General features: G+C 42.0%; 1 protein-coding gene across 4 annotated transcripts in view; it reads left to right on the top strand.

Moving 5' to 3' along the window:
* The window catches only part of MPP7 (MAGUK p55 scaffold protein 7), a 394349-nt gene that overhangs the window by 195836 nt on the left and 171317 nt on the right, over nt 1-27196 (top strand). For all 4 annotated transcript variants that reach the window (XM_069729627.1, XM_069729628.1, XM_069729630.1 and 1 more), the window contains one exon: nt 26888-26965. In XM_069729627.1, coding sequence (XP_069585728.1) covers nt 26888-26965 — 78 coding nt within the window. The remainder of the gene's footprint in view (nt 1-26887; nt 26966-27196) is intronic.

The raw sequence follows: 27196 nt of genomic DNA, 5'->3' as shown, positions 1-27196 counted from the left end.
CAAAAAGTAAGCCCTCACCTGACCCCAGATCACAAAAAATAGAGACGCTACGGGTAACGGAAAATTGTGCAATTTTTTTTTTACCACTTAGATAAAACATGACCTAGACATGTTTGGTGTCTATGAACTCGTACTGACCTGGAGAATCAAAATGTCAGGTCAGTTTTAGCATTTAGTGAACCTAGCAAAAAAGCCAAACAAAAAACAAGTATGGGATTGCACTTTTTTTTGCAATTTCACCGCACTTGGAATTTTTTTTCCCATTTTCTAGTACATGACATGGTAAAACCAATAATGTCATTGAAAAGTGCAACTTGTCCCGCAAAAAACAAGCCCTCGCATGGCCATATTGATGGAAAAATAAAAAAGTTATGGCTCTGAGAAGGAGGGGAGTGAAAAACGAGAACGCAAAAACGGAAAAGGGCAAGGTCGTGAAGGGGTTAAGGCTGGTTTCACATTTATACCTGTGAACGCAGCGTTTCATCTGCATAGACCTGCATGCGTCCTGCGTACATATTTTTAACATGGTTTACCAGGGTACATGCCTGCGGATGCGTACGCATGCGTCGTTTCTCGATGTGCGGCAGGGCCCGGCGAATGCAACATGTTGCATTTTTGGAAGCGTCAAATATGCGCAGACATGCGCATGCGGATGAATGCGTTAAAAAAAAACACATTACTGTCTATGGGAACGCATGCGTATTCATGTCCTTGCATATGCATGCGCTCTATACGCTTGTGTACTTCGGGCTGCGCATGTCCAGGAACCTATTGAGACACGCCCTCCTGACAACATCGAACGCATGCTCATAAATGCAAACGCAGGCAAAAACCGCATGCACACGCAGCGTTTTTTTGCTGTCATGCGTAAGCTGATGCGGATAAAAAAGACTGCGTTAGCATGCACTTTTGCATGCGGTTGCGGTTGATATGCTGCGTACATAGACGCAACTGTGAAACTAGCCTAGGAGGCTCCTCTGTCCTCCACACATTGCCTGTAGGAATGGCACCTGATTGAACCTGTTATCAGTATAAAAGACACTTGTCCACAACCTCAGTCACATTCCAAACTCCACTATGGTGAAGACCAAAGAGCTGTCGAAGGACACCAGAAACAAAATTGTAGCCCTGCACCAGGCTGGGAAGAATTAATCTGCAATAGGCAAGCAGCTTGGTGTGAGAAATCAACTGTGGGAGCAATAATAAGAAAGTGGAAGACATACAAGGCTACTGATAATCTCCCTCGATCTGGGGCTCCACGCAAGATCTCACCACGTGGGGTCAAAATGATCACAATAGTGGTGAGTAAAATCCCAGAATCACGTGGGGGACCTAGTGAATGACCTGCATTGATCTGGGACCACCATAACACAGGCTACCATCAGTAATACACTACACCGCCATGGACTCAGATCCTGCAGTGTCAGACGTGTCCCCCTGCTTAAGCCAGAACATATCCGGGCCAGTCTGAAGTTTGCTAGAGAGCATTTGGAATATCCAGAAGACTATTGGGAGAATGTCATATGTCTGATTAAATCAAAGTAGAACTGTTTGGTAGAAACAAAACTCGTGGTTGGAAGACACAGAATGCTGAGTTGCATCCAAAGAACACCATACCTACTGTGAAGCATGGTGGTGGCAACGTCATGATTTGGGGCTGTTTCTCTGAAAAAAGGGACCAGGATAACTGATGTACTGTGTACATGAAAGAATGAATGGGGCCATGTATCGTGAGATTTTGAGTGCAAACATCCTTCCATCAGCAAGGGCACTGAAGATGAAACGTGAATGGATATTTCAGCATGATAATGATCCCAAGCACACCGCCAAGGCAACGAAGGAGTGGCTTCGTAAGGATCATATGAAGGTCCTGGCGTGGCCTAGCCATTCTCTAGATCTCAACACCATAGAAAACCTTGGGAGGCAGTTGAAAGTCCGTGTTGCTCAGTAAAAGGCCCAAACATCACTGCTCTAGAGGAGATCTGCATGGAGGAATGGGCCAACATACCACCAACAGTGTGTGCAAACCTTGTGAAGACTTACACAAAACGTTTGACCTCTGTCATTGCCAACAAAGGATATATAACAAAATATTTAGATGAACTTTTGTTAAGGACCAACTATTTATTTTCCACCATAATTTGCTAAATAAATCTTGCCAAATCTAAAGTGGTCAACACCAAATTTGGACCTGATGAAGTTGGTGTACTTGCTTTGAGAATCTATGTAAAATGACTATAATCCTTTTGGAACATTTGATCTCACTCAACCGGATTGAGAGCTCCTCAGTGTCCCTCCTCCCTGTTGAGATCTCACAGTGCTCGGTACAAGCTGCAGCTGGCTGGCTGGGTAGACAGAGATTAAATACACTTTAGACTGATGAGCGCCCGCACTTTTTAGCTAGGCTTATTTTAATGTCCTGATTGTACTGTTATTTTGACATTACTTTTCATAGTAAGTGCAACGTTCTCATTAAGTCTGAGAGATCTTTTTATTAATGTATGCAGCTTCCATTGTTAAATCTGATTTAAAGGAAGACAGCACTTTCTCCAAGACCTGTGATTTAAGGTCTGTGCTCAGAAAGCATTGACTTTTTTCCATAACTGTGTGCTGAGGACATTCTACAATATCTGCAGTATAATTCAGATAAAGTCTAATTTTATTGCTGGCGAGTGGGCGCAATCCTGCTCTGTGTGTAACTCGGCGAGTGTTTGGCACGGCCTCATAGTGTGCGTTTCCTGGCTCATGATGCCCTATAAGATGCTCTCACCTACTGCCGTCTGTTTCTATGGACATTTTTCTAAAAAAAAAAAAAAAGTGAGTTCTGCCCTTAGACCACTTCCGAGCCCTCTGAAATAATGCCCCACGATGCTGTGTTCTCGCTGCGTGAACCCTCCGCAGGGCTTTATGAGAGGTGAGTCCTGCCTGTTCTGCGGCCACATTCCGTTCTTCCCGAAACGTTCATCTCCCGGTTTATCTTCATGATTTCACATAGGAAAATGTCTATAGCTTAAGAATATGCGCGTTCTCTGCTTGGCAGAATTCTCTTCGAGTTTAAAAGCGGGGCCGGGCATCGATTCCAAGATTTTATTACTGGCACATAATGTATGGCAATGTTTTAAATACACCTCTGCACAGGCGGCCGCGGCCAGACGTCAGATTGCCTTTAAAATTCTACTTCTGTGCTCAGACCCCTCTAAAACGTCAGTTTCTCTGCATCTCCTCACATGAACTCGGCTCCGTGATTGATGAGGGGGAATGTCGCTGAGCTGATTATTAATTTTTGTTAATTTGTTACACACTGCCGAGCATAAATATTACACTTTACTATTACATTTATGGCTTTATTTTTATGTAGTCATTTTGTTTTTATTTACTTTTATTTATTTATTTTGTTTAAACCGGACAAACGGAGGGAGAGGAAAAAAAAGGCGAGGGGGATACTGCCCCTCGTCAGTGCAAAGCGGAGATCTGGTTTGGCTGTGTGAGAGGCGTACCTCTTGGATATCTGTTGGACATCTCTCATACAGGCAAACCAGATCTCCGCTTTGCACTGACGAGGGGCAGTACCCCGAAACAGTGTCTGCAAACTGAGATTCTGGTTTGGCTATTATCCTAAGTCATGTGACAAGGCTCGTTAAAGGGTCGACATTGACTGTTAGGATTGCTACTTCCAATAGGTGGCACTAGAGTTCTAGCTCTCTTCCTCTCTGAAGAGACAATTTGCATAATTAATCAATAGGATACACACAAGCCATTTTTGATCAGAAGGATACACACGAGTCATTTTTGATCAGAAGGATACACACAAGCCATTTTTTATCTGAAGGATACACACGAGCCATTTTTGATCAGAAGGATACACACGAGCCATTTTTGATCTGAAGGATACACACGAGCCATTTTTGATCTGAAGGATACACACAAACCATTTTTGATCAGAAGGATACACACGAGCCATTTTTTATCTGAAGGATACACACAAGCCATTTTTGATCAGAAGGATACACACAAGCCATTTTTGATCAGAAGGATACACGAGCCATTTTTTATCTGAAGGATACACACAAGCCATTTTTTATCTGAAGGATACACACGAGCCATTTTTGATCAGAAGGATACACAAGCCATTTTTTATCTGAAGGATACACACAAGCCATTTTTGATCAGAAGGATACACACAAGCCATTTTTGATCAGAAGGATACACACGAGTCATTTTTCATCAGAAGGATACACACAAGCCATTTTTGATCAGAGGGATACACACGAGCCATTTTTTATCTGAAGGATACACACGAGCCATTTTTGATCAGAAGGATACACACCAGCCATTTTTGATCAGAAGGATACACACCAGCCATTTTTGATCAGAAGGATACACACCAGCCATTTTTGATCAGAAGGATACACACCAGCCATTTTTGATCCGAAGGATACACACCAGCCATTTTTGATCAGAAGGATACACACAAGCCATTTTTGATCCGAAGGATACACACCAGCCATTTTTGATCAGAAGGATACACACCAGCCATTTTTGATCCGAAGGATACACACCAGCCATTTTTGATCAGAAGGATACACACAAGCCATTTTTGATCCGAAGGATACACACCAGCCATTTTTGATCAGAAGGATACACACCAGCCATTTTTGATCAGAAGGATACACACCAGCCATTTTTGATCAGAAGGATACACACCAGCCATTTTTGATCAGAAGGATACACACCAGCCATTTTTGATCCGAAGGATACACACGAGCCATTTTTGATCTGAAGGATACACACGAGCCATTTTTGATCCGAAGGATACACACCAGCCATTTTTGATATGAAGGATACACACCAGCCATTTTTGATCTGAAGGATACACACCAGCCATTTTTGATCAGAAGGATACACACCAGCCATTTTTGATCCGAAGGATACACACAAGCCATTTTTGATCTGAAGGATACACACGAGCCATTTTTGATCAGAAGGATACACACCAGCCATTTTTGATCCGAAGGATACACACAAGCCATTTTTGATCTGAAGGATACACACGAGCCATTTTTGATCCGAAGGATACACACCAGCCATTTTTGATCTGAAGGATACACACCAGCCATTTTTGATCAGAATGCTTTTGGAGTGTGGGAGGAAATGGGATTAAAAATAGGTGGAAAAAAAAAAGTTTGCATTGACTCACCCTTGTCCAAAATGGGAATTTCCTGCTCGGACCGCACCTTTGTCTTCGACGCTTAGTCAAAACGGCAAAAGAATCCAATGTATCCAGCACAGGGAAATCAATAATTATATATGTTTATTAATACTTAATTTAAAAAAAAAATGTGTATCAATGATCAAGATGCTCATTTGATCTTTTTTTAATGAAGTATAAATAAAATAGATATTTTTAATTTGCCTATTCTGGATACATTGGATTTTTTTTTGCCAGGAAAGAGGAGTACCTGGAAGAAATGCATGAAAATCTGGGGAGAACGTTTAGGAATAATTGAGTAATTGAATGTCCCCCCTGTATAAAAGCAATAGAGTAAAAACAGCAGGGCTGTACAAGTTATGTGGTGTGGTTGGATTTCACCTGTTCTGTGAGCTCCTCGTGTCTGGTAATGATTACACGGCATGTACAGATTTATTGTAAAGCAGACGGCCGTACGTCACTGGACACACATGTAACCTCTACACCAATATTACTAGAGGTGATCTGATGAAGAGGCAGCCATGCTGTAGTAGAATGCAACTTGGTATTAAACACCAAGCAATTTTTTGTAGAATAATGGCAGAACGACGGGTGTGATTCTTCCATATAACGTACACTAGGTGGCGCTACATTAAAACAAACCAATGCGTTCATACTCCTTCACACCAACACTGATATTTGACCGTGTCAAAAATAAGTGCACCTTGTGTATAACCCATCGCAAACCCCGTTACTGATATTTCACCTTCTTGTTACCATCTTTTCATTCTTGCTGACCAAATTGCCTATTTTTTTATGTTAAATTGTTAAAATGAAAGTCCACACTCGGCCTGCCCCACTGATAGGCCACTTTCTGCCTATGCACAGTGTACACAGAATGCAGTCAATCAGGGTTACAGGGCTCAGCATTCAGAAAACTACTACATCTGCAGCAGATAAAACAGATTTTAATCAAACCTTGATGCAAGTAGCCCAGTACGTGGCCGAAATCAGGGTCTCTGCACCTACATCAAAAACCTGGTGACAGATTCCCTTGACAGTTTTATTATCAACATTGTCAGTCATCAACAGGCTTTCCACCTCAATTCTTCTGAACTTTCTATTGTGAAAACCTCTTAAAAGTTGTGATGTTGGACTGAAAGTATTATCTACATATGCTTATTTTCTTGTCTTTGTTGAATATATATGCAATGCGTGTATGTGTGTGTGTGTGTGTGTGTATGTATATATATATATAAAAAATATTTATACAGTGTGTGTATATATATATATATATATATATATATATATATATATATATATATATATATATATATATATATATAATATATAATATATAATAATTTTTTTTTTTTTTTTGGGGGGGGGGTAGTCGATCAAGTTGTCAGCTCAAATTTGATCCCTTTGCTCTGTGGAAAATTTATAGTTGACCTTTCAATTATTCATAGTGGATGCCAATGCTAGACAGGAAGAGTACCTCCCAAATAGTATAACCATATAATGCATAATAATGTGATGCAATATAAAATACGCAATTCATCAAAGTTACCGTAATAATTCCCTGAACTTTTCTATACTAGTATAGAAACTTTTGTGTTTTGCTATAGGGAACCGGCCCAGTACGCAAGGTCTTAAAGCTAGACCGTATCAGGATGTTGTGGGTTTGGCTAAGGCTACGTTCACATTAGCGTTACGCTAATGTGCGTCGCTGTTGCGTCAGCGACGCAGCGGCGACGCGCCCCTATGTTTAACATAGGGGACGCGTGCGTTTTTTTGTTAGCGTTTTTCGACATGTGCGTCGTTTTTGACGCTAGCGTCGGACGCACGAAAATGCAACAAGTTGCATTTTTCGTGTGTCCGATTTTCGTCAAAAAACGACGCACGCGTCGCAAAACGCAGCGTTTTTGCGCGCGTTTTTGGTGCGTCGCGCGTTGCGTCGCCGACGCACTGGCGCGCAACGCTAATGTGAACGTAGCCTAAGTTAGTTTGAGGCCTGATTTTTTTTTTTGGGCCTAGTGTGAGAATTAAGGGAAACCAAAATTATTATTCCCAGGCCAGAACCCTAAATTACAGTAGGTGTCTGATAATGTAAGGGTCTGGAGTGGCATCTGATGACATGGTGATCTGGAGCAGGATCTGACAATGCAAGGGTCTGGAATGAGATCTGACCACATAATGGTTTGGAGTGGGATCTGACCATGTAAGGATTTTGTGTGGGATCTGATGATGTAAAGGTCTGGAGTGTGACCTAATGATGTAAGGGTCTGGATTAGGATCTGATGTAAGGGTCTGGAGTGGGATCTGATGGCGTAAGGGCCTGGAGTGGGATCTAGTGATGTTAGGGCCTGGAGCAGGATCTGATGACGTAAGGGTCTGGAGTGGGATCTAATGATGTAAGGGTCTGGAGCAGGATCTGAGGATGTAAGGGTCTGGAGTGGGATCTAATGATGTAAGGGTCTGGAGCAGGATCTGATGATGTAAGGGTCTGGAGTGGGATCTAATGATGTAAGGGCCTGGAGCAGGATCTGAGGATGTAAGGGTCTGGAGTGAGATCTAATGATGTTAAGGGTCTGGATTGCGTTCTAATGATGTAAGGGTCTGGAGCAGGATCTGAGGATGTAAGGGTCTGGAGTGGGATCTAGTGATGTAAGGGTCTGGAGCAGGATCTGATGATGTAAGGGTCTGGAGTGGGATCTAATGATGTAAGGGCCTGGAGCAGGATGTAAGGGTCTGGAGTGAGATCTAATGATGTAAGGGCCTGGAGCAGGATATGATGATGTAATGGTCTGGAGTGGGATCTAATGATGTAAGGGCCTTGAGTGGGATCTAATGATGTAAGGGCTTGGAGCAGGATCTGCTGACGTAATGGTCTGGAGTGGGATCTAATGATGCAAGGGCCTGGAGAAGGATCTGATGACGTAAGGGTCTGGAGTGGGATCTTATGATGTAAGGGCCTGGAGAAGGGGGATCTGAAAATAAAAGGGTCTAATAATGTGATGGTCTACAGTCTGGTAATTTAACAGTCTGGGATCTGATAGCTTAAGGGGTGTAGTGTCTGAAAATTTAGAGGACTAAAGTCTGATAGCTTTTGGGTTTAAGGTCTGATAATTTAAAGGTTTGGTTTTCGGGTGTAGTCAGGGGTGCGCTGAATGTCTTTCTGATACTTCTATGGTTTGCTAGTTGTTAGGAGCTGCAGTCTCGAGTTTAGCAAAAAAACTGACCCATTTTGTTCTAATCTTAGAGGTATTTGAAAGAAATATGATTTTTTTTTTTTTCAAAAATGGCCCGTCACCTGCGTGTGAAATTACAACTCATCTTCATTTTTTTTTAATGAAACTGAGCTGCACTTGCCTGACACAAGCCATGAACATGTGTAGGATACTTTGTAGAAGAAGCAGCCGTCATTTTCTAATCCTAGCAGCATAAAGCAAACCTAAGCTTTATACAGTTTTCCTATAAAACGAGTAACATTCACTCACTAAACTGAATTTCCCAGACATAAATTATGGCAAATTATGCCATAGCCACGCCGCAGTACCCAACCCTATATACCCTACCCTATATAGTCCTAAATGGGCTAAAAAATAACATACTAAAGGATGCCTCACCTGACCCATGAAAGGTTTTCCCTCCTCTTTTTATATTTTCTCGTGTTATTCTACGGTTTATACGGGAAGTTAATATGAATTAAACACGTCTTTTGGTTTCAGCATTAACGGTGTCCGGTACAGGAATATATTATATTCCATCGAGAAGCAAAACAAATGTTATCATTGTTGGATCAATTATGTTACTGGGCCAAGTGACGTATTTCACACATCATGAGCTATTCTCAGCCATGATGAAAAGTAGAAAAAAAATATCTATTATTTTACTAGATATAAAATTTCTTTGTTTTTTTCCATGCTTCCTCCTGAAAGAGAAAAGTCCCTGAAAAGCGCCAAAATATCAGTGGGTGACTGTGAGGGTTTCTTTGGTGCTTCTAATGCTCATCAGCGCTGCAGTCAATCATTGAGCTCACAGCTCTGCAGTCAATCACTGAGGCCAGCTTACTGATTGGCTGCAGCCATATCAGCGTGACATCAGCTCTGCAGACAATAGGAGGAGCAGTGGCTATGTTCACATTGCGTTAACAGCAGCCCGTTCAACAAATGCGTTAAACGGGCTGTGTTAACGCAAGTGCCGACATGCCATCGCGCTAGCGCTGATAGAGATAGCAGATGCTCTATCTGCGCTAGCGGTGACAGGCCCGGAAACGCTGCAGCCCGCGCCCCAGGGTCCGTCACTCAGTGACGGCACATTGCTAGCGCACGCCCATTTTGGGCGTGCACTAGCGATGCATACGACATAGGGCTTAATGGCAGCGTTAATGGACTGCGTTATGCCACGGTGTAACGCAGTCCGTCTAACTGACTGGGGAAACGTACTCAACTCTGGACCAGTGTAAAAAAATATAGCAGCAAATACGTCCCATGTGAACATGCACTTGAATAGATTGCAGTGCTCCCCAGTCACTGTCGTTGCATACGTGCGTCCATGCACCTGTGCCCCTCCATGCACCTGTGCCCCTCCATGCACCTGTGCCCCTCCATGCACCTGTGCGCCTCCATGCACCTGTGCGCCTCCATGCACCTGTGCGCCTCCATGCACCTGTGCCCCTCCATGCACCTGTGCCCCTCCATGCACCTGTGCCCCTCCATGCACCTGTGCCCCTCCATGCACCTGTGCCCCTCCATGCACCTGTGCCCCTCCATGCACCTGTGCCCCTCCATACACCTGTGCCCCTCCATGCACCTGTGCGCTTCCATGCACCTGTGCACGTGCACATTGTTCTGCGTGTGATGTTCATACATCGGCCTGGCTTTCCTGCAATGCAGATTGACAAAGCAGACATATCTTGATTGCACTACTTCATCCTTCATGTTTGGAAATGTTACCCTCTGGGTTTGCAGTAAATATATATCTGGACCAAGTGCTTTTTCTGCTGCTTCTCAATATAAATGTTCCAGTTATGCGTCTACACGAAAGGAAAAATGATTTTTCATTGAAAATGTAAATATGAGAAAACAATGTGCAGCATTGAAATTGTTAAATATAAATTCAGACGAAATCAAGAAGCTAAAAGTTCAGTAAAAATTAAACTATATTTACACCGATTACAGTCCTTACAGAATGGTGGGAGAAAAAATGAGACCAAATAAAGTGCCTAATAATTATGATAATGATATAATAGTAGTGCCTATAAATTACTGATTAATAATGCCATACGGTTTACTGGTCTGGACACAGTGTCACATTTGTTGGTTAATGGATGGGCTGTAATTTCCGAGAGCCTTGTAGGTGTGTGTGAAGCTGGTAGTCTGTACATGGCCACTGAAATAGGGACATGAGAATTCAGCCATACACATACTTTCTTAGACACACAGGGTCGCATACGCTCACTTGTCCACACACCTAGGATAACATTTACACTCAGTTAACAACACACTGTGACAGGGTGTACGGCAGAGCAAGAAGGGACAACAGGCCGAGGGACGATCCATTGAGAATTATTAAAGCAGGGAACATACAACATCAAATATCCATAATGTCCTTCAAGCCCACGAGAAGTCCACAATAAGTCCAAGTAAAGAAACAGATCTGGAGGTGCTTTCCAATAATCCCGCACCCGATAAACGAAACAATAGTCCTTCCACGAGTCCAACAGATCCACCACAATCACACGGATACCGATTGCTTCCTCAGACAGCTTAGGTTCCTTCTCTTCCAGTATCCAACACACAACTGGCTAGATCACACATGGGTCTCTTGTCTGAGCTCCTGGGATCCGCCCATGAAGGGGGTTAGGGGTCACACCTACTATTCAATGGTTGGGTCCACCAGAAGATTCTAGACTGGTCGGCTCCGCTTAGTCTATCTACTATGTACATTTGACTAGCCACCTGCTGTGAGGAAGAATGGCTATTCCTCCACTAGTGATGTTGACAAAGCTTAATTACATTAGAGCTTAGGGCTGCAAGTATTGGGGGAAGGAGACATATTGTTAGGCTACGTTCACATTAGCGTTGTGCGCCGCTGCGTCGGCGACGCAACGCACAATGCACGCAAAAATGCGCCAAAACGCACGCAAAAACGCTGCGTTTTGCGACGCATGCGTCGTTTTTTGCCGAAATTCGGACGCAAGAAAAATGCAACTTGTTGCGTTTTCTTGGTCCGACGCTTGCGGCAAAAAAGACGCATGCGTCGCACAACGCAACAAACAAAAATGCATGCGTCCCCCATGTTAAATATAGGGACGCATGCGTCGCCGCTGCGTCGCCCGACGCAAACTAGCATAACGCTAGTGTGAACGTAGCCTTACAGGTGAACTCCCAGCACAAGAAAATACATAAATTACAGCTAATAGAAACCAGAGAACAGTTACATACATCAAATGGCATATTATTCAAATACAGGACAGGGCAAAAGTACATATCATGACACACACAGAATGACATTTACACTCCGTTGTCCAGACACATAAGTTAACATTTATGCTCACTTATTTGCATACATACAGGATCACATTTACGCTCACTTGTTCACACACGTAGCGGCATAGGGTGACATTCACGCTCACGTAACAGCAAACATAGGATGAATTTTACACTTGCTTATACACACACATGGAGGATCACATGTATGCTCACTTCTCCGCGCACACACAGGATTACATTTACTTACTTCTCTGTACACACACACACAGGACGACATTTACTCACTTGTCTGTACACACACAGGATGACATTTACTCACTTCTCTGTAAACACACACAGGATGACATTTACTCACTTGTCATTTCCCTTTTCTTTTTTTTTCCTATACTATGTTGTGCATAAATATGTGATTCTTCAGAATTTGTTTTAGTCTTTGCCTGATGAGGAGACCTGAGTAGTCTCGAAAGCTGCAATTTGTTACCATCTTTTCAGTTAGCCATTAAAAGGTATCAACCACTGAGGACTCTCAATTCTAAATATTTTTCTATCTACTGGCTAACACGCTACCAAGATATATTTCTACTCTCTTGTAAGCACACATAGGATCACTTTCACACTCACTTGTAAGAACACATAGGATCACTTTCACACTCACTTGTAAGCACACATAGGATCACTTTCACACTCACTTGTAAGAACACATAGGATCACTTTCATGCTCACTTGTAAGAACACATAGGATCACTTTCACACTCACTTGTAAGAACACATAGGATCACTTTCATGCTCACTTGTAAGCACACATGGGATCACTTTCACACTCACTTGTAAGCACACATGGGATCACTTTCACACTCACTTGTAAGCACACATGGGATCACTTTCATGCTCACTTGTAAGCACACATAGGATCACTTTCATGCTCACTTGTAAGCACACATGGGATCACTTTCACACTCACTTGTAAGAACACATAGGATCACTTTCACACTCACTTGTAAGCACACATAGGATCACTTTCACACTCACTTGTAAGAACACATAGGATCACTTTCATGCTCACTTGTAAGAACACATAGGATCACTTTCACACTCACTTGTAAGAACACATAGGATCACTTTCATGCTCACTTGTAAGCACACATGGGATCACTTTCACACTCACTTGTAAGCACACATGGGATCACTTTCACACTCACTTGTAAGCACACATGGGATCACTTTCATGCTCACTTGTAAGCACACATAGGATCACTTTCATGCTCACTTGTAAGCACACATGGGATCACTTTCACACTCACTTGTAAGCACACATGGGATCACTTTCACACTCACATGTAAGCATACAGGATCACTTTCACGCTCACTTGTAAGCACACATGGGATCACTTTCACACTCACTTGTAAGCACACATGGGATCACTTTCATGCTCACTTGTAAGCACACATAGGATCACTTTCATGCTCACTTGTAAGCACACATGGGATCACTTTCACACTCACTTGTAAGCACACATGGGATCACTTTCACACTCACATGTAAGCACACAGGATCACTTTCACGCTCACTTGTAAGCACACATGGGATCACTTTCACACTCACTTGTAAGCGCACACAGGATAATTCACGCTCACTTGTAAGCCCACATGGGATCACTTTCACACTCACTTGTAAGCCCACATGGGATCACTTTCACACTCACTTGTAAGCACACATGGGATCACTTTCATGCTCACTTGTAAGCACACATAGGATCACTTTCATGCTCACTTGTAAGCACACATGGGATCACTTTCACACTCACTTGTAAGCACACATGGGATCACTTTCACACTCACTTGAAAGCGCACACAGGATAATTCACGCTCACTTGTAAGCCCACATGGGATCGCTTTCACACTCACTTGTAAGCCCACATGGGATCACTTTCACACTCACTTGTAAGCACACATAGGATAACTCACACTCACTTGTAAGCCCACATGGGATCACTTTCACGCTCACGTGTAAGCACACATAGGATCACTTTCACACTCACTTGTAAGCACACATGGGATCACTTTCACGCTCACGTGTAAGCACACATAGTATCACTTTCACACTCACGTGTAAGCACACATAGGATCACTTTCACACTCACTTGTAAGCACACATGGGATCACTTTCACACTCACTTGTAAGCACACATAGGATAACTCACGCTCACGTGTAAGCACACATGGGATCACTTTCACACTCACTTGTAAGCACACATAGGATAACTCACGCTCACTTGTAAGCACACATAGGATCACTTTCACGCTCACGTGTAAGCACACATAGGATCACTTTCACACTCACTTGTAAGCACACATAGGATAACTCACACTCACTTGTAAGCACACATACAGGTCCTTCTCAAAAAATTAGCATATAGTGTTAAATTTCATTATTTACCATAATGTAATGATTACAATTAAACTTTCATATATTATAGATTCATTATCCACCAACTGAAATTTGTCAGATCTTTTATTGTTTTAATACTGATGATTTTGGCATACAACTCCTGATAACCCAAAAAACCTGTCTCAATAAATTAGCATATTTCACCCATCCAATCAAATAAAAGTGTTTTTTAATAACAAACAAAAAAACCAACAAATAATAATGTTCAGTTATGCACTCAATACTTGGTCGGGAATCCTTTGGCAGAAATGACTGCTTCAATGCGGCGTGGCATGGAGGCAATCAGCCTGTGACACTGCTGAGATGTTATGGAGGCCCAGGATGCTTCAATAGCGGCCTTAAGCTCATCCAGAGTGTTGGGTCTTGCGTCTCTCAACTTTCTCTTCACAATATCCCACAGATTCTCTATGGGGTTCAGGTCAGGAGAGTTGGCAGGCCAATTGAGCACAGTAATACCATGGTCAGTAAACCATTTACCAGTGGTTTTGGCACTGTGAGCAGGTGCCAGGTCGTGCTGAAAAATGAAATCTTCATCTCCATAAAGCATTTCAGCCGATGGAAGCATGAAGTGCTCCAAAATCTCCTGATAGCTAGCTGCATTGACCCTGCCCTTGATGAAACACAGTGGACCAACACCAGCAGCTGACATGGCACCCCACACCATCACTGACTGTGGGTACTTGACACTGGACTTCAGGCATTTTGGCATTTCCTTCTCCCCAGTCTTCCTCCAGACTCTGGCACCTTGATTTCCGAATGACATGCAAAATTTGCTTTCATCAGAAAAAAGTACTTGGGACCACTTAGCAACAGTCCAGTGCTGCTTCTCTGTAGCTCAAAAGTGGCTTTACCTGGGGAATGCGGCACCTGTAGCCCATTTCCTGCACACGCCTGTGCACGGTGGCTCTGGATGTTTCCACACCAGACTCAGTCCACTGCTTCCTCAGGTTCCCCAAGGTCTGGAATCGGTCCTTCTCCACAATCTTCCTCAGGGTCCGGTCTCCTCTTCTCGTTGTACAGCGTTTTCTGCCACATTGTTTCCTTCCAACAGACTTACCATTGAGGTGCCTTGATACAGCACTCTGGGAACAGCCTATTTGTTGAGAAATTTCTTTCTGGGTCTTACCCTCTTGCTTGAGGGTGTCAATGATGGCCTTCTTGACATCTGTCAGGTCGCTAGTCTTACCCATGATGGGGGTTTTGAGTAATGAACCAGGCAGGGAGTTTATAAAAGCCTCAGGTATCTTTTGCATGTCTTTAGAGTTAATTAGTTGATTCAGAAGATTAGGGTAATAGGTCGTTTAGAGAACCTTTTCTTGATATGCTAATTTATTTAGACAGGTTTTTTGGGTTATCAGGAGTTGTATGCCAAAATCATCAGTATTAAAACAATAAAAGACCTGACAAATTTCAGTTGGTGGATAATGAATCTATAATATATGAAAGTTTAATTGTAATCATTACATTATGGTAAATAATGAAATTTAACACTATATGCTAATTTTTTGAGAAGGACCTGTAGAATCATATTGATTCTAGTAAGCCGAGGAGTGAGATTTTCATGTCTATTGATGTAGACAAAACGTGCACTTTAAGATACTGAAATAAAATCCTAAATTCTGGTAATTCTGAAAAGATTTAGTAAGAAACTCCAAAATATTGTTTATAGCCTGGATTCTGTATCCAGCTCCCACTTGAATAATTTATGATGTATTTTCATCCAATGCATTGAATTCGTTTCAGCACTCAGTCTGGTGGATCTATCTTTCTTCCAAGTTTGCAATTTCATTTTTTTTTTCTCCTTGCTATTTTAAGAATTATTACCGTAAATGCCAGAAAGTGTTCGGATGCTGTCTAGCAGCAACACGGGCCGGCACTAATACCCAATTACTTTACCGTTGCGTAGAATTGATAGGAAAATGAAGTGTTCACTTTTGAATCACCCTATGGCCGCCGTCTACAGCGTTATTAAAGGGATTCCTGGCAAGTTTTTTGCTATTGTAATCACTTTAACAGAGTGCTGTCATCTTCATCCTGGGTTTTTAGTAATAAACCTTGTTCTTCCAGACCTTTAATAAGACCTTACTGGCCACCAACGTCTCTTCAGGATTCCATCACACGGTGTTTTATTCACTGAGACGTTTTTTTTGTTTTTTTTAGGCTCAGAAGATAAGTAAGCCAAGTACCTATGGTCATACAACAAGTCGGCGGCCAGAAAGTATGTGCGATTTGTCAGCGAATTGTTGTCGTGTGACTATTTTAGAGTTCAGATTTGACTCTTAAAAATATAACCAGGTAGCTTCATCCCGCTAGACCCAAGCCTAAATCTCTATTACCGTAATTAAATCAAATTACCGTACTCCACAAAAGGGGATTAAAATCTCAACTTTACTTTTGGTTCTTCATTTCATCATAGAGGAGGCTTCTAATTCTACCACCCGCCATGTTTCTCTATCAATACCTGAAGGAAGGTGCAGTGCAGGGTACAGGAAACGCAAGTCCTAACATTCTGTTGTGAGACTCACGAGTCTCATTCATTATCCAGTACGTGAAATCTTTTGTAAAACCTCATCTGCAAAATAACCACCTACAAAAATATTTAGATAAAATTATCAACGTGCGTAATGCAAGTTGAGGCCATAACCTATGTAGGCGCAATTAGCAACTAGTGAAACACAGTTTTGGATGCGTGGCAGGGGAGCAAGGAGTCGCCATTCAGCATGACCACAGGTCAGCATCCATGAATGATCTTGATTCATCTTCTCAGGTTTGGCCTATAGTATGGACCCATGGATTTAGACATATTTTTGTATTATATTACCACTGTGGCTGTGCACTTTACTTTTGCCCGGAAGTGAGTGTGTATATTTAATTTATGAATATTATCCCTAATTAGTGTGTGTGTGTATATAGAAAAAAATAAAAATAAATATATAAATATATATATATATATATATGTATATGTGTATATATATATATATATATATGTATATATGTATATATGTATATATATATATATATGTATATGTATATATGTATGTATGTATATACAGTGGGGCAAAAAAGTATTTAGTCAGTCAGCAATAGTGCAAGTTCCACCACTTAAAAAGATGAGAGGCGTCTGTAATTTACATCATAGGTAGACCTCAACTATGGGAGACAAACTGAGAAAAAAAAATCCAGAAAATCACATTGTCTGTTTTTTTAACATTTTATTTGCATATTATGGTGGAAAATAAGTATTTGGTCAGAAACAAAATTTCATCTCAATACTTTGTAATATATCCTTTGTTGGCAATGACAGAGGTCAAACGTTTTCTGTAAGTCTTCACAAGGTTGCCACACACTGTTGTTGGTATGTTGGCCCATTCCTCCATGCAGATCTCCTCTAGAGCAGTGATGTTTTTGGCTTTTCGCTTGGCAACACGGACTTTCAACTCCCTCCAAAGGTTTTCTATAGGGTTGAGATCTGGAGACTGGCTAGGCCACTCCAGGACCTTGAAATGCTTCTTACGAAGCCACTCCTTCGTTGCCCTGGCGGTGTGCTTTGGATCATTGTCATGTTGAAAGACCCAGCCACGTTTCATCTTCAATGCCCTTGCTGATGGAAGGAGGTTTGCACTCAAAATCTCACAATACATGGCCCCATTCATTCTTTCATGTACCCGGATCAGTCGTCCTGGCCCCTTTGCAGAGAAACAGCCCCAAAGCATGATGTTTCCACCACCATGCTTTACAGTAGGTATGGTGTTTGATGGATGCAACTCAGTATTCTTTTTCCTCCAAACACGACAAGTTGTGTTTCTACCAAACAGTTCCAGTTTGGTTTTATCAGACCATAGGACATTCTCCCAAAACTCCTCTGGATCATCCAAATGCTCTCTAGCAAACTTCAGACGGGTCCGGACATGTACTGGCTTAAGCAGTGGGACACGTCTGGCACTGCAGGATCTGAGTCCATGGTGGCGTAGTGTGTTACTTATGGTAGGCCTTGTTACATTGGTCCCAGCTCTCTGCAGTTCATTCACTAGGTCCCCCCGCGTGGTTCTGGGATTTTTGCTCACCGTTCTTGTGATCATTCTGACCCCACGGGGTGGGATTTTGCGTGGAGCCCAGATCGAGGGAGATTATAAGTGGTCTTGTATGTCTTCCATTTTCTAATTATTGCTCCCACTGTTGATTTCTTCACTCCAAGCTGGTTGGCTATTGCAGATTCAGTCTTCCCAGCCTGGTGCAGGGCTACAATTTTGTTTCTGGTGTCCTTTGACAGCTCTTTGGTCTTCACCATAGTGGAGTTTGGAGTCAGACTGTTTGAGGGTGTGCACAGGTGTCTTTTTATACTGATAACAAGTTTAAACAGGTGCCATTACTACAGGTAATGAGTGGAGGAAAGAGGAGACTCTTAAAGAAGAAGTTACAGGTCTGTGAGAGCCAGAAATCTTGATTGTTTGTTTCTGACCAAATACTTATTTTCCACCATAATATGCAAATAAATTGTTAAAAAAACAGACAATGTGATTTTCTGGATTTTTTTTTCTCAGTTTGTCTCCCATAGTTGAGGTCTACCTATGATGTAAATTACAGACGCCTCTCATCTTTTTAAGTGGTGGAACTTGCACTATTGCTGACTGACTAAATACTTTTTTGCCCCACTGTATATGAAAAAGTTTGGGCACCCCTATAAATCTTAAGCTTAATGTTTTATAAAAATTGTTTTTTTTCAACAGCTATTTCAGTTTCATACATCTAATAACTGTTGGACACAGTAATGTTTCTGCCTTGAAATGAGGTTTATTGTACTAACAGAAAATGTGCAATCTGCATTCAAACAAAATTCGACAGGTGCATAAGTATGGGCACCTCACCAGAAAAGTGACATTAATATTTAGTAGATCCTCCTTTTGCAAAAATAACAGCCTCTAGTCGCTTCCTGTAGCTTTTAATGAGTTCCTGGATCCTGAATGACGGTATTTTTGACCATTCCTCTTTACAAAACAATTCCAGTTCAGTTAAGTTTGATGGTCGCCGAGCATGGACAGCCCTCTTCAAATGATCCTACAGATGTTCAATGATATTCAGGTCTGGGGACTGGGATGGCCATTCCAGAACAGTGTAATTGTTCCTCTGCATGAATACCTGAGTAGATTTGGAGCGGTGTTTTGGATCATTGTCTTGCTGAAAGATCCATCCCCTGCGTAACTTCAACTTTGTCACTGATTCATGAACATTATTGTCAAGAATCTGCTGATACTGAGAGGAATCCATGCGTCCCTCAACTTTAACAAGATTCCCGGTGCCGGCATTGGCCACACAGCCCCATAGCATGATGGAACCTCCACCAAATTTTACTGTGGTTAGCAAGTGTTTTTCTTGGAATGCTGTGTTTTTTGGCCGCAATGCATAACGCCTTTTTGTATGACCAAACAACTGAATCTTGGTTTCATCAGTCCACAGGACCTTCTTCCAAAAATAAATTGGCTTCTCCAAATGTGCTTTTGCATACCTCAGCCGACTCTGTTTGTGGCGTGCTTGCAGAAACAGCTTCTTTCGCATCACTCTCCCATACAGCTTCTCCAAAGTGCGTTGTATAGTTGGCCGATGCACAGTGACACCATCTGCAGCAAGTTGATGTTGCAGCTCCCTGGAGGTGGTCTGAGGATTGTCCTTGACTGATCTCACCATTCTTCTTCTCTGCCTTTCTGATGTTTTTCTTGGCCTGCCACTTCTGGCCTTAACAAGAACTGTACCTGTGTTCTTCCATTTCCTTACTATGCTCCTCACAGTGGAAATTGACAGGTTAAATCTCTGAGACAGCTTTTTGTATCCTTCCCCTGAACAACTATGTTGAATAATCTTTGTTTTCAGATCATTAGACAGTTGTTTTGAGGAGCCCATGATGCCACTCTTCAGAGGAGATTCAAACAGGAGAACAACTTGCAAGTGGCCACGTTATGTAGCTTTTCTCATGATTGCATACACCTGGCGAGGAAGTTCAAAGCTCAATGAGGTTAGAAAACCAAAAAAAGTGCTTTAGTAAGTCAGTAAAAAGGTAGGTAGGAGTATTTAATTTAAAACAAGAAAATAAGGGTGCCCATACTTATGCACCTGTCAAATTTTGTATGAATGCAGATTGCACATTTTCTGTTAGTACAATAAACCTCATTTCAAGGCAGAAACATTACTGTGTCCAACAGTTATTAGATATATGAAACTGAAATAACCAATACCAATTCCTGCATTGTGTCTGTTATTCACGATCTGTTGTTTTTTTCTGGCAACCTTTTGCTCCTGTTGCCTACTTCCATTTTTAATATGTCTCTGTCTATGTTGTTTCTATCTTTCTTTCTTTTTTTGCATCAGTAAATAAATATAATTAATGATCTAATTAGCATAATTATTTATTAATGTTTACTGCAGTATTTGTGTGCTGTCTATGTACCAGTTAGCCTGACTGCATGCGACTCCTAGTCCTCCAGCGATAATCTCCAGCTGATAAAACACCATCAAGTGATACATTGCTGTAATCAGGGTCTCTGCCCCGTTTTATGCTGCTCTCAGATTAAATAGCACAAGCCTGCTGACCGACTCTTTTATAGAACACGTTCACCCTCTTCTGAGTGTTCGGCCAAGGGCTATCTACATAGTATGGACATCTTTAGGGCTGCATTATCACTTGAACTCTACTAGTGCATTGCTTAAAGTTTAGACTAACCAAAGCTACGGTTTCCTCAAAACAGCGCCACATGTATTCGCAGGTTGTGTGTGGTATTGCAACTTGACCATGCTCACTTTAACCAGTTACACCCCATAAACTTTTTTTGACACCCTGAGACAATTTGCTCCATACTGTAACATCTTTAAAATGCATTTATTGGGGGAGGGGGAGGGGTGGACGATGGATCAAGACTTGTATGAAGCAAAAATGCAGCAATTCCCAGATTCCACCACTGATTTTTAAGCCACAAACTAAATGATCAACTTGGGCAACTGCTTTAGTTTTTTTTTTTTCTTGTACTTTTTTTTTTTTTTTGTATTTCTATGCAGCAAAATGTTGTTTTCCTTTAGGCTGATGGTACGCTCCCATGAGATGTGTGCTGCAGATTTCCTGCTGTGTGTTACATTTGTTGCGTAAGTAAAAAATCTCATTTACACATTGCAGAGGAAATTTGCTATTAAATCTGCAGCATATTTTTGGCGCTGAGGATTTTCGGCAGCTCCTGTTTGGATGCACCCTTTAGTGCAATTGTTTGTTTTTTGACTCTTCTTGACTGCTTTGCAGTAAAGTAACGGAAGATTCGGTGGCGTGCGACGATAGTTCACAATGACATCGCTGTCTGCCCGCAGGTCTTTCTTTATAATAATATGAATACCTCCCAGGTTCAACGAAAATTCAGTTCAAATACAGAAACTATTCTAGTAGCCAAGTGAAAAAATGGAAATGAAATAATGGCACATTTACTAGGTAAGGTGGTAATCCCTTTGCAAAGGTAGAACCATAAAGTGTTGTAGTTTCAGACAAGCCATTGGAAATGATTACTTTTGCAATATGGTGGCACGACCCAGAACGCGCTCATATTCCCTGTTATTCTATGGCTTAATCTGCATTGCACACATTTTTTCCACCTGACTTCATATGTAACACTTCGGCAGACAGTAATGACACATGGGTCTTGGTACATTTCCCATAGTAGGGTCCTACCAGGTGACTTGGGTCTGTGGAAGGTAAGGCTGCGATATCCCAAATCACAAACACTTCTATAAACGTAGACCGTTTACAGGGAATGGAAATTCACTTTTTTTTTCTTAATTCAGTCCCCGTGTTTTATGTGGATTCTTGGAGAGTTTGGATTCTCGGCATCATAACTGAGCTTCCGTGCACGGTGATTATTACAGATCTAGGCCTAGCGACAGGCCCGCAGGACTTTCTGGCAAGAGGACTATTCTGATTGTGTTCAATTATCCATATAAATATCGGATAAAGGTTTCTATATATAAATCTTGCAGAGACAATCACAGTCAGACTCTTTTGGACACATCGTGATAATGACATTGCGAACCTTAACTCTCCCATACACGTTGGATAAAAGTTGGCCAAACCCCCACAATTTGGTCGGGATCATTGTGAATTAGCGTGTCCCAACAGATGATGTTGAGGGAGAGAAGGATCAGTCGGAAGTTGGAGTTTCAATTCCTGATTCTTTCCTCAGATCGTACATAGTTTGGACTTTTCTGTAGTAACATATGGATGCGAAGCCTGGACATAAAGAAAAAAGACAGAAAAGGAATTGACGCCTTCGAAATGAAATGTGGTGCTGGAGAAGGATGAAGTTAATACCATGGGTGGCAAGAAGGACAAAGAAATCAATTTTGAAACAAATCAAGCCAGACATGTCACTTAAAGCCAGGATCTCCAAACTATGACGTGCCTACATTGGACACCATTACACCAAGAGAGCAATCGTTGGAGAAGGACATCATGTTCGGAAGAATAGAACCAACAAGGTGAAGAGGAAGACCAGCAACAAGATGGCTTGATACCATCAAGGTGGAGAAGACCCTGGTGGACCTATCTAGGCTGCACACGATCAATCTTCCTAGCGTTCATCCATCAAGTTGCCACGACTTGAGATCGAGCTGAAGGCCATTAAATAATGATAATCCCACTGTAAGAGGTGTCTGGTAGTAGCTTTCTCCTCCCTCTTCATTGATGCCACATGAATGCTTGGCTGAGCCAAGGTCTTATGAGTATGTGGGAATTTGTAGAGATGGCCAACAGTTAACACATATGTATGTCCAGCTGGAGTTTAGTGGGAACCCTTTTTAACGTTTCAGCTATTTCCTAGATTTTTTCCTGCCTCTTCTGTTCTTATCTCCAACCTCCCTCAGCATAAGGGATTTGCTTTCATAGCGGAGTCTCCTAGATGGTACTGATGTTTTAGGCTATGTGCACACGTTGCGGATTAGCCTTAGGAATTTCTGGTGCGGATTCTGCATCTCCTGGCAGAAAACGCACCTGCGGATTTGTCGCTTTTTTTTGTGCAGTTCCGCAGCATTTTTTGTGCGTTTTTGCTGCGGATTTGCTGCGGGTTTTTACCCCTGCGGTTTTCTATAATGGAATGGGTACAAAAACGCTGCGGATTCACAAAAAAGAAGTGACATGCTACTACTTTTAAATCGCAGCGGATTTTCCGCAAAATGTGCACGGCATTTTTTTTCCTCATTGATTTACATTGTACTGTAAATCAATTGCGGATCTGCAGTGTTTCTGCACTGCAAAAAATGAATCCGCAACGTGTGCACATACCTTTAGGCTTTTTAACATATTGGCACTTTGGACTTAGAAATAATTACGGTACCTGTATTTATTTATTTTTTCTTTTATCAAATTTGCTTTTATTATATAAATATGTTAAACATTATTGAAATATAAGGTTATAAAGAGCAACTTTTCTTTTTTTTGCTGTTTGAAGAGATCGTAGCATTTCTTAAAAAATGTAAAAAATTAACTCTTAACTTGCTAGGATATGCCATCATTTGATGCCAGTCTGACCTCTGAAATTCCCACTGGTCCTGAGAATGAAGAGTATTCATGATGGAGCAGTGCGGCCGTATCACATTCTGTGTGTGAAGCTGCAGTTCATGGGAATGGGACCGGCTGTAGTTCACTGCCCAGCCCAAGGCCCAGAAAACCGCAGCGAGAAACAGACCTTTGAGCCGCTGGTGGTCTTAGAGACCGGACCCACCTACTGATCGTAAGCCAGTGCCATAACCTAGATGGATATGCCCATTTTTCTACATGCACAGTTCTGTTTCTTCTCCGAAATCCGGTATTGCTGCATTTAGGTGCTCGCAATTTACATTTGATACAGGTCTAACCCCACTGAACTCCATGAGTGGTTGAACTTTATCAGATATGCATAATCAACTTTAAGACTATGTTCACACTTTGCTTTTTAGCTTTTTTTTCTGCAGCCAAAACCAGATCTCTTGGCAGTATAAAAAAAAAGCTAAAGACAAAAAGCATGTTTTGCTGTTGCCGTGTTTTTCAGGATCCGAATGTTCGGTTTTGCTTTCACTATTAAAGCTTGAGCAATGCAAGGTGTTAGGCCACCAATGCAGGAGTATGTGAAACCATCAGACATTTTTGGAAAGAAAGGGAAATTTGATCAAATAATTTAGTGGAAATAGTTTGTCTGTAAAAAAAAAAAAAAGGTGTCTATTCTGCATAAAAAAGTTCATATGAGTTAATGAAAAAAAAAAAAAAAAAGCTGCAAATGTAAAAACAGCAAAGAGTGTTGAATTCGTCAGGCATTGCTTACCAAACACCGTGCCAGGCGATTGAGATGGTCAGACATTGTTTACTTTTCCACATTGGTAGAGTTCTGTATTGGTCGGGCATTGAGTTGGTCAGGCGATGTTTACTTCGCACACATCACTAATATAACTACTGTACTAATCCTACCTGCCAGGCTCCGGTGAGGACCCCAAGACATTGTGATCTAAACTTGAGAAAATCACAAAAATAAATGGGTTTCACCTCCTGCAGCTGTACTTAAAAAAACACTGCAAAGACTGATGGCAACGTTTTTTTTCTGCTGTGTTTTTGCTGCTTTTTTGCACTTATTTCTTTCTATGGGTGAAAAAATGCTGTAAAAACGCTGTAAGAATTTTTTAAAAAAAGCAGTTGTTTTCCAATTCAGTCAGGAAACGTAAAGCAAGCGTGTGCATGAGATTTATGAAATCTCATCGCTTTTGCCAGTACTGTCAAAATCAGCTTTTAATTTTGCATAAAAAAAACAGCAAAAAGGCAACGTGTGAACATAGCCTTAGGGTTATTTGTGATTTTTTTTTTTTTTTTTTGTAAAAAAGATGCTGTCTCACCTTTTCCTGATGTTTTGTTGGAGGATACTTCAAGGCTTCTCAGAAACGGCATGATTTTTCTCTCCTTTTATACCCAAAGCAGCTAATGACTCTAATGGTACCGTCACACTTAGCGACGCTGCAGCGATACCGACAACGATCCGGATCGCTGCAGCGTCGCTGTTTGGTCGCTGGAGAGCTGTCACACAGACCGCTCTCCAGCGACCAACGATGCCGGTAACCAGGGTAAACATCGGGTAACTAAGCGCAGGGCCGCGCTTAGTAACCCGATGTTTACCCTGGTTACCATCCTAAAAGTAAAAAAAAACAAACACTACATACTTACCTACAGCCGTCTGTCCTCCAGCGCTGTGCTCTGCTCTCCTCCTGTACTGGCTGTGAGCACAGCGGCCGGAAAGCAGAGCGGTGACGTCACCGCTCTGCTTTCCGGCTGACCGACGCTCACATCCAGTACAGGAGGAGTGCAGAGCACAGCGCTGGAGGACAGACGGCTGTAGGTAAGTATGTAGTGTTTGTTTTTTTTTACTTTTAGGATGGTAACCAGGGTAAACATCGGGTTACTAAGCGCAGCCCTGCGCTTAGTTACCCGATGTTTACCCTGGTTACCAGTGAAGACATCGCTGAATCGGTGTCACACACACCGATTCAGCGATGTCTGCGGGGAGTCCAGCGACCAAATAAAGTTCTGGACTTTCTTCCCCGACCAGCGACAGCACAGCAGGGGCCTGATCGCTGCTGCCTGTCACACTGGACGATATCGCTAGCGAGGACGCTGCAACGTCATGGATCGCTAGCGATATCGTCTAGTGTGACGGTACCTTTAGGTATTATTTGCAGCATATGATGGTGCATTGTCAGCATGAAAATGATTTTGCTGCAGATAGCACAGTTTTTTTTTTGTACCATGAAATAAAGTGGACAGTCAGAACTCCATACATTTTGCTGAGGTCATTTTCACACCTTCATTGACCCTAAGGGGGACTCCCATCTCTCTCCCCATGATTCCAGCCCAAAACATGAGTCCATGTTGATGTCGCAGCCTTGTTGGGAAATGGTGGCCATCCACCAGCCATCCACTACTCCATCCACCTGGACCATCCAGGGCACTCCTCAGTAAACAAGACTGTTTTAAAATTAGCCTTCATGTCTGGGTCCACTACAATCGTTTCTGCCTGTGAGCCCTGTTAAGGGGTGGCAGAATAGTATGTTTATGCACAACTGCAAGCCTCTGGAATATCCTACACCTTGAGGTTCATGAGATTCCAGAGGTAACAGCAGCTTCAAATATCTGTTTGCTGCTTTGTAATTGTATATTAGCAGCTGCTCTCTTAATCCACTGAATTTGTCTGGCAGAAACCTTCTTCATTATGCCTTTATCTGCATAAACCCATCTGTACTCTGTCAGCCACAAATCTCTTCACAGTACAATGATTCCACTTAAATTTTTGTGAAATATCTAATGTTTTCATACCTTGTCCAAGCCAATGCTCTATTTGATTCTTTTTGGCACCCTGTATCACCTCTCTGGTTCCTTTTTAAGTAGTTTTTATTTAATTGGGCTCTCCTGGCAAACTAATTATTCCTGGTTTTTAAGATTGATATCAGTGCTCTAAAGCGCCGTGAGACACAATACCATCCACGAGTTTATTTGAAAAATCCAAAAAATTACGTCTTTTATGACTCTTAACACAAATTTGCATAATCATTTGGAATTCAGTGTAGAAGGATTGAGAGGGGGTTATGGACAATGTAATGGAAGTTTTGTACTAGCTATTAACTTAGTTTGAAAATTCAGATAAACTCTGAATCAATCACTTTTTAGTACAAAACTATGTAACTAACTTTCTTCTGTTTTCTTCTGTTCCCCCACAGATACATGAAAAGTTGCACTACTACGAGAAGGAGAACCCCCAGCCCATTATCCACAGCGCTACAGCCCTGGCTGATGATGTAAGTATGTGCAGCCCTTAAGCCAAGCCATTTCTATACGTGAAAGTCGTCCCAATACGAACATGTGCAAGTCATTCCCCGGATAGAAACCATACACTGCGGAGATTGCTTCCCAGCCCGCTGTCAACACAGGGTGGTTGCTGACATCGCCTTAATTTGTGTTCATTGGTGCGCAATAAATACACATCACCTTGGTATGCCTGGACGCGGTGGCTGCGTTATTAAAATTAC

This window comes from Ranitomeya imitator, chromosome 6 (assembly GCF_032444005.1).
Source record: "Ranitomeya imitator isolate aRanImi1 chromosome 6, aRanImi1.pri, whole genome shotgun sequence".
NCBI classification, from domain to species: domain Eukaryota; kingdom Metazoa; phylum Chordata; class Amphibia; order Anura; family Dendrobatidae; genus Ranitomeya; species Ranitomeya imitator.
This window is presented reverse-complemented; position numbering and strand designations above follow the sequence as displayed.